The 12495-nt window shown below is 39.6% G+C and overlaps 1 protein-coding gene across 1 annotated transcript in view; it reads left to right on the forward strand.

Annotated features, from left to right (window-relative positions):
• The first annotated feature begins 235 nt into the window (after positions 1-235).
• Positions 236-12495, forward strand: part of LOC124556689 (epoxide hydrolase 4-like) — a 95611-nt gene continuing 83351 nt past the window's right edge. The window contains exons 1-2 of the mRNA XM_047130664.1: positions 236-718; positions 794-918. Of these exons, the coding sequence (XP_046986620.1) occupies positions 506-718; positions 794-918 (338 nt within the window). The 5' untranslated portion in view covers positions 236-505. The remainder of the gene's footprint in view (positions 719-793; positions 919-12495) is intronic.

Consider the following 12495-nt stretch of genomic DNA (forward strand, 5'->3'; position numbering starts at 1 on the left):
TGAAGCTTTGAAAGAGATGAAACTGCGACTGCCAATGTGCATAAAAAAAGAAGAAATACTCAAGAACTCCCACCTTTCGTTGGTGTCAGATGACTACAAAGGTTTCACTTTCACATATAGGAGGGAAATATGGTAGTTACCTTAAATATTTTACTTGCATATCATTTTAGCTCATTCTATAACAACGATTTTCTCAAAAAGATTGTGATTCACATCTTTCTCCTTTAGTGCACTCATTCCTAGTTCCAGTGACTCACATCTTTCCCCTTTAGTGCACGCATTTCTAGTTCCAGTAACTGATGCGATTATTTCGTCACTGTTTTCCGTATCCTCATATCACAAAACCATGTACGTGACGATTAGTATTGAGTACTGGAAGTCTTTGATCATAGAGGTGAAGGACGCAACTGCGTGCCCGTAGACGTCAGTTTTAAAGTTCATTGCTTGGTTGTAGTTGGTGGTAAAATTTTGCAGTGAGTGACAGTCACGGAGAACGGCAAACATAATGAGTGAAAAAGAAGCTTGTGTTGTGAGCATATCGCATTGGGATACATTGCGAATACACGCAATATCGTGTGTTATTGGCAGCTGGGTTGTTTTCCGAAGACTCGTCAGATCATTATGGAGCCCATTAAATCTAAATCTACAGGATAGAGAGAAACCTCCTCAATGCCTGGTTGACTCTTCACTGGGGCAACATTCGTATATAAAAGTCAAAGTAAGTGTTGAAGTAATGTTTGTTGCACGTCTACGCACTGTACAGATCACCTTAAATTATCCATATTATCCACAGGGTGCCAAACTACATTATGTAGAAGCTGGTTCACGAAGTAAGCCGATGCTTTTGCTCTTGCATGGTTTTCCTGATTGCTGGTTAACATGGCGATACCAGATTCCAGCACTCGTAAAGCATTTCAGGTTGGTTGCTACTCAATCAAATATGCCGGCTGCACAGAAACGTGGAAATATGTTGTGTTGTCTTACTCTAAAACTGTATTGACAGTGATGGAACTATTTGTTTCCACATTTATAGCTATTAAATGTCAATTAAGGACTAACAACATATCAAGTGTTTAAAGATGCTGACAATCCAATCCATTATTTATCAGCACTAAATGCCTTCTCTTATGTGAAACTGTTGATGTGAACATGTTTCTCTGTTTGATATTAAATTAAACATTATAACACTGTGCCATGTGCTTCAGTGGATTGCAGTGTATGGATGTAAATGTGAAATATATTTCACATAAAACTTTATTTTCTAGGACATCAAGTAAAATATTTATACTTGTATTAAGATACACTCCATTCTGATGGTTTATAGAATATGACCATTTTGGTACCACAAGTATAGATGTGAATCACAACTGCACATGTCAACATTACGCAGTTAACTAATGACAGTTGTTAGGTCAACGGTAGAAAATTATCACTTTATCCTCAGAGGCTCGGATTGAAGTAAATGAGATTTGTATGCTTACATATGCATGGTAATTTTTGGTAGTGTTAAAATTCCCGGGTTATAGATACCTTTGCTAATGCAAAATGTTGGTTCTTCTTTGATAGCGGCTTATTCATACTAACCTTTTGTTATTCATTTTTATATATATATATATATATATATCTCTCTCTGCCGCTTAGGTCAACCAACACATTTACAACGCTTATGTGATAAAGCTATGCCAATGATTTGGCCAACATGATGCTTTTACGTTGTTTATATTAATAGAGGCATATTAGGGATGTGTGACATCCATTTAATATTTCTTGAAAGGGACACAGAGAGCAAATATTAGTACATTCCTAACTTTATTTGAAAGTGTTCTGGTGTTTAAATTTTGCATATCGACTGGAGACCATTCAAATAAATTGTTATTCAAGGGCAGTGTACTATTAGAAACATTGTTTTAATTTCTGCTGCTAGATGTGATGGACAGCATTGCAGCCTTAAAAAAACTAAACTGACCAGTTTAAACTGTTGTAACTGAATGGTATCCAAGTAGTTAATTATTTCCTTTAAGGCTAAATAAACACATTACTGTGTATTTTACTGGGAAGCATAGGTGTTGTTCCAGTATTTGTAAGCCAGAAATCATAACTAAATAAACTTGTTCATGGATTTTTATTCAGTACAATAATTTCATACTAATGAAGTGATATGCATACTGTAATCATTCTGCAGTGTTTATTTCTCTTGATAGCCAACTTTTGGCTTAAAAGGTCTTTGTGAAATAACATTAAGTTTGCACTTTCTCGAGAGGAAACAGTAAACTGAAACAGTTATTTTGCTTTGAAGTTTGTGCAAAGATAGCACTGCTGTGGTCACTGTAGTATTCTCTCTCTTCCCTGTCCAATTTCACTTAAAAGTATTCCATAATTCACACAGTCTATGGGATGCAGGAAGAAGGCCAATGGAAGTTGTGGACAGAAGCACAGAGATTTGAGTTTATAGAATACAGCAATATAAAAAAGTTGGTACTACAAATATTGCAATAAAAGCTGATTTCACTACTTATAAGTTTGAGTCACTGTGGATATTCACTGAAGAGTTAAGCTGTTGTACACATAAAAAAAAGTAAAAACCTCCTATCCAAGTGATAGAGAGAATCATTTAGCTTGTGAAGCCCATTCTAAGTAATAATTTACACAACCTGCAGATTGACCTTTGAATACACCTACCAGGTCAGTTACAGGGGCACCTGAACCATGGTGTAACTTGACATTTTTCAGATTAACAGTTCATTGACAGAGATGGAAAAAAGTGATAAGTGACACAAAAAATCCTTGGCCTGGCTTGGGACTTTAATCAGGGCATTGGGACCTTTTAAAAAGCAAAGAAGTATTATGCCTTCAGTATAAGGTTGTATGTAAATGAATCATTGGGCAGTTTTTATGATTATGAGCAGTAGAATTTCACCTGCCTATAGTAAAATATAGCACCCACTTTGACCTTGATGGTAGTGAGGTAGCAATAACACATTGTAGTATCTACTTTGAGAGTCCAAAAGTGTTGGGAAGCCCTTCTCATTCGTGACCACTCGAGAGCACCCACAATTCATGGAGATTGGTTAGAGCTGGGTCCAAGATGCACTAAATAATATTTAGGTCAGGTGACCTGACAATTTAGGATTGATACAGTTGTGCATTGTTTTGCTGAAGGAATTGCCAGTGGCATGATGTAAGTGAACAAACATCTGCATGTGGCTGGGTAAAAGGCTCCTGTACCATTCAGTGTCACAAACTTATTTCATTTAAATGCACAACTGTATGAGAGAAGCTTAAGTGTATGCTAATATGTGACGTGTAATGATAGTTGGACACTGTCTCCATGCTCAGTGTCAATGGCAGTGTTCTTGCCCATATGTTAATCTGTGTCATAGTCCATGTAGAGAGAAGAGGTGCATGTGTGGAGGCTGTGGCTTCTGCACTTCATAATTGGGGGACAGTTCTGTATGGTATGGCTATCTAGCTTTGAATTGGTGAGACGTTTGCTCACAGAGGCCTATGTATTTGATATTCAAATTTCTATTTATCTTTGATGGGATACTATCAAGTTGATGTCAGTGGCAATTGGCATTGATACTAGTAGTTTTCTCTGAATCAAAGTACCTTTGGGCTTATCATTTACATGATGGCACATGAGATTCACAATCACTAGAACATCTGAGATGGAGTGTCCTGGCCTTGACCAGATGTGCTGCTATCATGCATTTTGCTCATCATGTGTTACTGTAAAGCTGATGGTCAGTATAAGGTCTGAAGAGATTCCAGTTATGTGACACACTATTCTATTCAAAACACAATGACAGTCCCCAATCCAGTTGCTCATGAGTATTGTGTAACATTCTTAATGGCACTGTTTATTTATTTAGAGAGACTGGAACATCTATTACTTCGTGTAAGAAACTTAATCTTAGTTTTCAATCATCATTCCCTGAACTTTAAACCCTTTCACTATTGGATGGCTTGCACAGGTGCATGAAAATGACAAGATTTGGATACATAATACAATAAAATAAGTTTCGTGCAGTCTTATTGCTGGCAATGGGGGTATGGCCTGTGCATCCACCTCATTATTTTCAGTTTCAGATGCGATTGCATATGGGAGAACTGCATCTCATGACCAAGGAGAGATTATTCTGCATCCGATTACAATAAACTCATTTGAAAGTTACTGGCACACCTGCATTAAGGGACTACGGACTAGTCAGGATTGGAGACAGGACTAAAGATGGGGTGGCTGTTGTAATTGATGAGAGGTACCACTCCTCTCCCGACCCTCTTACCACTGCTGTCCAAGTAATTGAATTGGAAGCTTTTGTGCCTGCTAAAATCACAATGTGTTCTTTATAGTTTCCACTGCATGATATGCTGGTTGTAGATGCACTGACAGCTTTTCCAGGTACTCGCTCCACCCATTCTCTCAAGTGACTTCAGTGCATGTAGTGTGCTGGAAGGCTCAGCTACCACGTGCCCCAAGGGGTTGAATTATTGAGTGCTTCATCCATTCAGAGAGTATCTGACTTCTGAACTGTAGTCAGAGGACTCTTTCTTTTCTACAGCTACAAGATCTTCAGCAATTGACCTTTGTTTTTGCTCTCCAGCTATTGCAGACTCTGTCCAGGGGAAGAGGCTGCAGATTTTTATTCCAGTGAAACACACTTTCTTGTGTGTTTCCACCTGCTAAGTGGTACAGTGACAGGTTGAGACTGCAATGATGGATGCTCTAAAGGGCAAATTGGTCATGATACAGTCAGCAGGCCATCTTCAAACAGGACTGTGCCCAGGAGATTGTGGATCATATAACCTATCTGATCCACTGAGCTGCTGTCGATTTCATTTGCCAGTCTAGTAACCATCTCAGATGACAACCCGTTCCTTGGTGGAATAAATAATGTCACAGGCAGTCAGAGCCAGGCATTCAGCTTTGGAGAAATTCAAACACTGTCCAACTGCAAAAAATCTTTTGCCTTCAGGGCTGCGAGAGTACAAGCAAGGTGAGTGATAAAAGGAATGCTGAAAGGAATTCACCACTTCCATCAGTCGATCAGTTTCCACTGTGAGAGTTTGAGAATCAGTTTGGAGGATTTCAGCAGGTGCTGTACACCTCCCCTTATGGTTTTGATGAGAAATGGGGTATTTATGTACCTAGAAATGTGGCTCAGGTTTTTAGCTGTGTCATGTGGCAAACTCTAGAGTTCCAGGTGTTCTGTAGAACTGTAGAGACAAGAAGGCTCTGTTTCTTTTTGTGTAATAAGGAGTTCTACAATCGTCCATTCTCCATGTAGGAACCAGAATCAGCTCTGTCCGCAGCCAGAGACATTGCTCCAGGACTGGATCAGGTTCATTATGCCATAGTCATCTGTGCCCTAGGGCCAAAGATGAGCTCCTATCTTATTCCAATCAGATGTTGTTTGATGACTAGTACCCAACCACTTGGAAAGAGGCAACATTAATTCTCATATGGAAACCAGGTATAGGTTGTATCTACCATCAGAGTTCCTGGAGTGTAGCCCTTACCAGCTGTATGGGTGAGACTCAAGAACGCATGTTCGAATGCTGCCTTATCTCGCTGCTTGAATCCAGAGTTCACATGTGCCACTTTCAGTGTGGTTTCAGGTGCAACCATTCCACCCTTTAAAACTTAATTCCACTATAGTCAGTGAGACAGGAGTGTCTCTTATGCTGAATCCATTTAGTGACATTGTGACCATGAAAAGGTATATGACACCACTTGGAGGTAAAACATCCTTTGCCAACTTCATGAATGAGGAACTATGTTCATGACTGCTGCTTCTTATTCAGTTCTCCCTCAGTGCTAGATACTTTCTCTTTAGCATTTCTGATGCCTCACGTGACTCTTTATGTTAAACAGAATGGGGTCCCCCTAGGCAGTGTACTCATGTGAGAACTATGGCTGACAGTCAAGAAGCTGGAAACATGAAACAATAAAACTGGTTTTAGGTTCTCACTACACAAGACTACTTCTTAATTTTAACTGTGCTCATCATGGTTTTAACGAATTAGTGCTCACAGTGGGGAACAGTATTCTAAATTTTAAAGACAATAATGTTTTTTTTAATCTACTATTTAACTCAAAACTAACCTGGCTCCCACACCTGAAAGACCAGCAAACAAAGGACATAAAATCATTGAATATTTTGAAATACCTCGACGGAAAGATGTGGGTGAGCTGTCAGGTACTGCCTTATGCAATTTCTTACGGCATTTGTTAGATCATGATTAGATTACAGCATTGTGTTTGTGGATGAGCACATACTTTTTACCTCAACATGGTATGTGCTGTCCACCATGAGGGCATTTGTATATCATCTGAGACATAAGGGACCAACCCAGTTCAGAATCAGTGTGCAGAGAATGGTGAACCACCACTCCAGATTTGGCAGCTCCTCCTTCTGGCTTGACCGGTCCTGAAAAGTCTTATCATTGCCTCAGTCATGGACATGTAGTGCGGTGGGCAACCACAACTTTGAGCGGGTGTTCAGGAATCAGCTGCCTGTAACCAAGCCATTAAGTATCCCTCCCACTGTCTGTCTCATATATCTTGATATATTGGACTTCAGAATATCCAGCTGGGGATGGAACAAATTGCCATCTTATCTTCAGAGTCTTGATCTGATTTCAAGCTCAACACATTACAAGTTAACTTGTATTCGAGATTGTTTTTACAAATTTGTTTTCTTCAATTTTAAGTAAGTGCCATCATTTAATCATTATACATATGGTTGAATCCCAGCAAGGGAATGCTCTTGGCTGTTCAGTTGGTTTCACTGATAGGGTTTCCCAAGTACACCTTCTGGAACAATTCACAAACTATCGTGTGGAGTTATAAGACATAATGGTGGCAATGGAATGGATTCAGAGGCATCACAGTACAAGGTTTCTCATCTGACTTGCTCAGTGTGCTAAAAGTGTTCCACCGTGTGTGTCCAGTAGACATGTTGATTCATCTATGACACCTTAAAGTTGATCTATCTCAGAGGCAAGGTGGTGGTCTTTTGATGGGTACCTGGAGACTTCGGAACGCAAGGAAATGACTCAGCTGACAAAGCAGCCAAAGAAGCATGTGGGGGTGGTGTTGTACGTTTGAGTGTTGTCACCTTGCGTGATGCCATCTGATTGTGATGCCATCTGATTGTCTGACAGAAGAATCGTGCGTGATGAATGATTGGAAGTGGTGAGCAACAAATTGCAGTTGCACAGATCAACCTAGTAGGCATGGCAGACGTCATACCAACCACACCAATGGAAGTAAAGTTTCTCACCAGACTGTGCATAGGGCATTGCGGATTAACATATGGTTTCCTCGTGCGGCAGGATGAGCCACCATTCTCTGAAGTTCGTGCTGTGCAATTTTCAGTTCAGCATGTTTTAGATACTGACATAAGGGTGACCTTTGGTTTTGCTGGAGGTTTGCCTACCATCCTCACTGATGCTGACACTAATGTAAGCTCATTTTTAAATTTCGTGAACTGTTGGTTTTCTTCTCCAAAGTGTTGGCGACAAGAGATCAACATGCTGTGAATGAATAGCTTGTCAAGACAGTTCAGCATTTATATTACTTGATTTTGTTTCATAGTTTAGTGTGTCATGATATCGTTTTTAGAAATGATTGGTGGATTTAAATGCATTTTAAGCATATCTGCATATGGGGACAACCTTTGTTCCCCAAATGAGAATGGCACACTGACACTTTGTACAAGTGCTGATCACCACGCACGGGACTGCCCTACATAAAACATCATTACTTTCATTTCCCTTGTTTAGAGGTAAAATGCCAAGTGCTTAAATATAAGAAATGATAAATGTGGAGTAAGTGACTAACTTTAGCCAGTGCAAATACACACTACACAATGCTTCAGAAACTTTTTAAATATATTATGAACACATTATTTACTTTTGACGCAAACTTGCAAATTTTCAGTTTTTCTTTCTTGAATGTAAGTTGATGGTAGCTTTCATATCATCTCTAAGAATGTTAGTTTGTAAGTAATAGGCTTTGTACAGTTGCTGGTGGACTTAAACTGTGATGGACTCAAACCCTTGTCTACTGGGGGCAACAGTGGTGTTAACTGTATTTGCATTACTTCTTGCTTTGATTTGTTGATGTGCATAAATATTAATGCAAATGCTACACTCTCACATTAAACAGCTGGGAGTAACGTCATGAAATGACTCCAAAGATGTAAAGTAAGGATGACAATGATGTGTAGTAGATGCAGAAAACACCATGAAGAGAGTTTGACCAGATAAGATAATGGCTGTGTGTATACTTACTTAATGTTCACTTATGTTGCCAGAACATGTCAAGGCTGGTTTTCTCAGGCTTGAAGTGAAACTATATGTACTCAACCAGTTGAGGTGTGCTAATGTCAATGCACTAGATTTGTCACCATGTCATGCAAGTTCCAGGCAACATTTAGTAAAAATGGCAAAGCTGCTTCAGAACTCAGCACACAATGGTAGTTGCTATTCTGTAAATTATTCTAGAAATTGAGTTTGGAGTCACAAATGGGAAGCTTTTGTTCAGAAAAAGATTGAGATTATAGCTTACCAGTTGTATTTCTTATGCCAGAGCTTAAAGTATAAGATTGTTGGGCCATTAGTATTCATGTAATTTACATCTATGACCAAAAAATTAGTGAATACATCTATACTCAGCAAACCATTGTGAAGCGCATGTCAGGGGGTTACAGCCCATTGTAGCAGTTATTAGTGTTTTTTACTGTTCCATTCATGTATGGAGGAGAGGTGGAATTATTGCTTAAATGCTGTAATTAGTCGAATCTTGAATTTGTGACCCCTATAGGAGTGGTATATAGGGACTTGTAATATATTCCTAAATTCATCATTTAAAACTGTTTCTTGAAACTTCGTAAGTTTTCACTCGATTGTTTGTGTCTGTCTTGAAATGTCTTCTAGTTCAGTTCTTCAGCCATGTTCATAAGTCTCCCATAGGTTGAACAAACCAGTTACTATTAGTGCTGCCCTTCTTTGTATTTGTTCTATATGCCCAGTTAGTCCTACTTTTTGTGGGTCCCACAGACTTTAGCAATATTCTAGGATGGGTTGCACAAGTGTTTTCTATGCAGTCTCCTTTGTAGACTTGGTTTTTTTTCTTCTGTAGTATTCTGCTAGTGAACCACCTGCCATCTGCTTTACCCACAGCTTGAATCCATGTGGTTATCACTGCTACCTCGACTCCATAATGGATTATATTAAATTGAATCCATGTGATCATTGTTTCATTTCTTTACAAATTGGTGCACCAGAGTATTGTATGAGTTGGCAGATTACAACTGTGCCTCATTGATATTACAGTTATGATATGCAAGTTTTTTTTTTTTTTAAGTGCACAGTTTTACACTTCCGAATGTTTAAAGCAATTTACCAATCTGTGCACCACTTCAAAATTTTGTCAAGATCTGACTGAACATTTATGCAGCCTCTGTCAAACAATACTTCATTATAGATAACTCCAAGTCCTGCAAATAGTCTGAGGTTACTGTTAATATTGTCTACAAGGTCATTTGTATAAAACTTGAACAATATGGGTCTCATCATACTTCCATGAGGCATATTCAGAATTACTTCTACATCTATCGATGACTTTCCATCCAAGTGTACCAAACATTCCTCAGTCCAGTCACAGATTTAGCTTGATACTCGATATGATCATACTTTCATTAATAAATGTTGGTGTCATATTGAGTCAGATGCTTTTCAGATGTCAAATACTAAACCTACCTGATTGCTTTGCTCCATAGCTTTCAGGATGTCACATGAGGAAAAAAAAATGTGACTTGGGTTTCACTTGATCAAAGTTTTCAGAATCCATGCTGGTTACCATGGAGGAGGAGGTCTTTCTGTTTGAGGTACCTCAGTAATCTTTAATTCTACAACAAATGGATGGAAAGAATATTGGACAGTAGTTTTATGGACCACTTCTGCTACCCTTCTTGTAGGTGGGTGTGACTTTTGCTTTCCTCCAAATATTGAGCACAGTTTTTTGTTTGTGGGATCTGTGGTAGGTAATAGCTAAAAGAGGAGGTAACTCAGCCTCAAATTCAGTATGGAATCTGATAGGGATTCCAATGTTTAATATCCCTGTCACTGGATGACATTGATAGTGTTTCAGTGGTGTTGCAGCTCATGAGTGAAGAGTGCCACCAATGGCACAGACATTGTCTGTGGGCTCAGCCGTTCACAGTAGTGGGCTAAGCAAGCAGCTGTGGCTCTTTCGTAAATAGCATGCCACATAGCTCTTCCAGATCTCGCCTAGCTGCTATCTGAAAACCAGTCTTTCTATGGGTTTGAATATTCTGGTTATTACTGGCATTCCTTCTGTGTGCCACTCATGAAAAACTTGACAATGATTGTGTTGGGAGTGGACATACAACATTAGGCCCGGAAGCATTTTCAGTTTTAATGATTTTTGCAGTTTCTTGATGAGGTGCAGCAAATAGGTAGGATGCTGGTGATCTGGAAAACAGGGCAGTAGTGGTTAAGAAGGGAGAGAATAAAGACATAACATCACTGAAAAGCTATAGATCTTTTGCTTATTAAGCATCTTGGCCAAAGTTTAGGAACATCTGCTTCGTGATGGGTTGTAGGTGCACAGGGAGCTTTCGGGTCTGAGCCAGTACCAATGTGTGTTCAGAAAAGGGAAGTTTATCGATGATACTGGTAATAGATCTCCTCAGATTATAGAAAATTTGCCAACGAAGTATGCACTGTGCTCATGAAGCGAATTCTATAATTTTCAGTGCCCTGCGATGTTTGTGCACGGCAGTGATCTTGGGGATGTCTATAGACCATTGTAGTGGGCATAGGGTCCAGTGGCCTGCAGAGCAGAAACAGCAATCAAAACTATCGCTAAGGGTTGTCATCAAGGCTCCATATGTGGTCCATTGTTCTGGAATCTTACAAGGGAACTTCCCCATCGCACCCCCCTCAGATTTAGTTATAAGTTGGCACAGTGGATAGGCCTTCAAAAACTGAACACACATCAATCGAGAAAACAGGAAGAAGTTGTGTGGAACTATGAAAAAATAAGCAAAATATACAAACTGAGTAGTCCATGTGCAAGATAGGCAATATCAAGGAGAGCGTGAGCTCAGGAGCGCCGTGGTCCTGTGGTTAGCGTGAGCAGCTGCTGAATGAGAGGTCTTTAGTTCAAACCTTCCCGTGAGTGAAAAGTTTACTCTCTTTATTTTCGCAAAGTTATGATCTGTCCAATCGTTCATTGACGTCTCTGTTCACTGTAATAAGTTTAGTGTCAAGAAAGTTTCAAGTTTAGTGTCTGTGTTTTGTGACCGCACCACAAAGCCGTGCGATTAGTTGACGAAAGGACGTGCCTCTCGAATGGGAACCGAAAACATTTGATCGCAAGGTCATAGGTCAAGCGATTCTTCCACAGGAAAACACGTCTGATATATTCTATACGACACTGGCGACAGCATGTGCGTCACATGACAGCAATATGTTGTCGACCCACCCAACTAGTACACTTCGCGAATGGGTAAAAAGATTCTTCTACCTTACCCGATTTAGGTTTTCTTGTGGATGTGATAATCACTCCCAAAAAAGTGATGAAAACATAAGAGTTTGTCACATAAACTGAAAATAAAAAGTTAAAATTTTCACTCAAGGGAAGACTGGAACCAAGGATATCTCGTTCCGCAGCTGGTCACGCTAACCAGGGGACCACGGCACTCCTGATCTCATCTCTCCTTGATATTGCATATCTTGCGCATGGACTACTCAGTTTGTATATTTTGCTTATTTTTTCATAGTTCCACACAACTTCTTCCTGTTTTCTCGATCGATCTATGTTCAGTTATTCAAGGCCTATCCACTGTGCCAACTTATAACTAAATCTGAGGGGGGTGCGATGGGGAGGTTCCTTGTTGGTACTGAAACCCTGAAGGTGGCAGGGGTAAAATACAGGGAGCGAAAGGCTATTTACAATTTGTACAGAAACCAGATGGCAGTTACAAGAGTCGAGGGGCATGAAAGGGAAGCAGTGGTTGGGAAAGGAGTGAGACAGGGTTGTAGCCTCTCCCCGATGTTATTCAATCTGTATATTGAGCAAGCAGTTAAGGAAACAAAAGAAAAATTCGGAGTAGGTATTAAAATTCATGGAGAAGAAGTAAAAACTTTGAGGTTCGCCGATGACATTGTCATTCTGTCAGAGACAGCAAAGGACTTGGAAGAGCAGTTGAACGGAATGGACAGTGTCTTGAAAGGAGGATATAAGATGAACATTAACAAAAGCAAAACGAGGATAATGGAATGTAGTCAAATTAAATCAGGTGATGCTGAGGGAATTAGATTAGGAAATGAGACACTTAAAGTAGTAAAGGAGTTTTGTTATTTAGGGAGCAAAATAACTGATGATGGTCGAAGTAGAGAGGATATAAAATGTAGACTGGCAATGGGAAGGAAAGCGTTTCTGAAGAAGAGAAATTTGTT

The sequence above is a fragment of the Schistocerca americana genome, chromosome X, assembly GCF_021461395.2.
Source record: "Schistocerca americana isolate TAMUIC-IGC-003095 chromosome X, iqSchAmer2.1, whole genome shotgun sequence".
Taxonomy (NCBI): domain Eukaryota; kingdom Metazoa; phylum Arthropoda; class Insecta; order Orthoptera; family Acrididae; genus Schistocerca; species Schistocerca americana.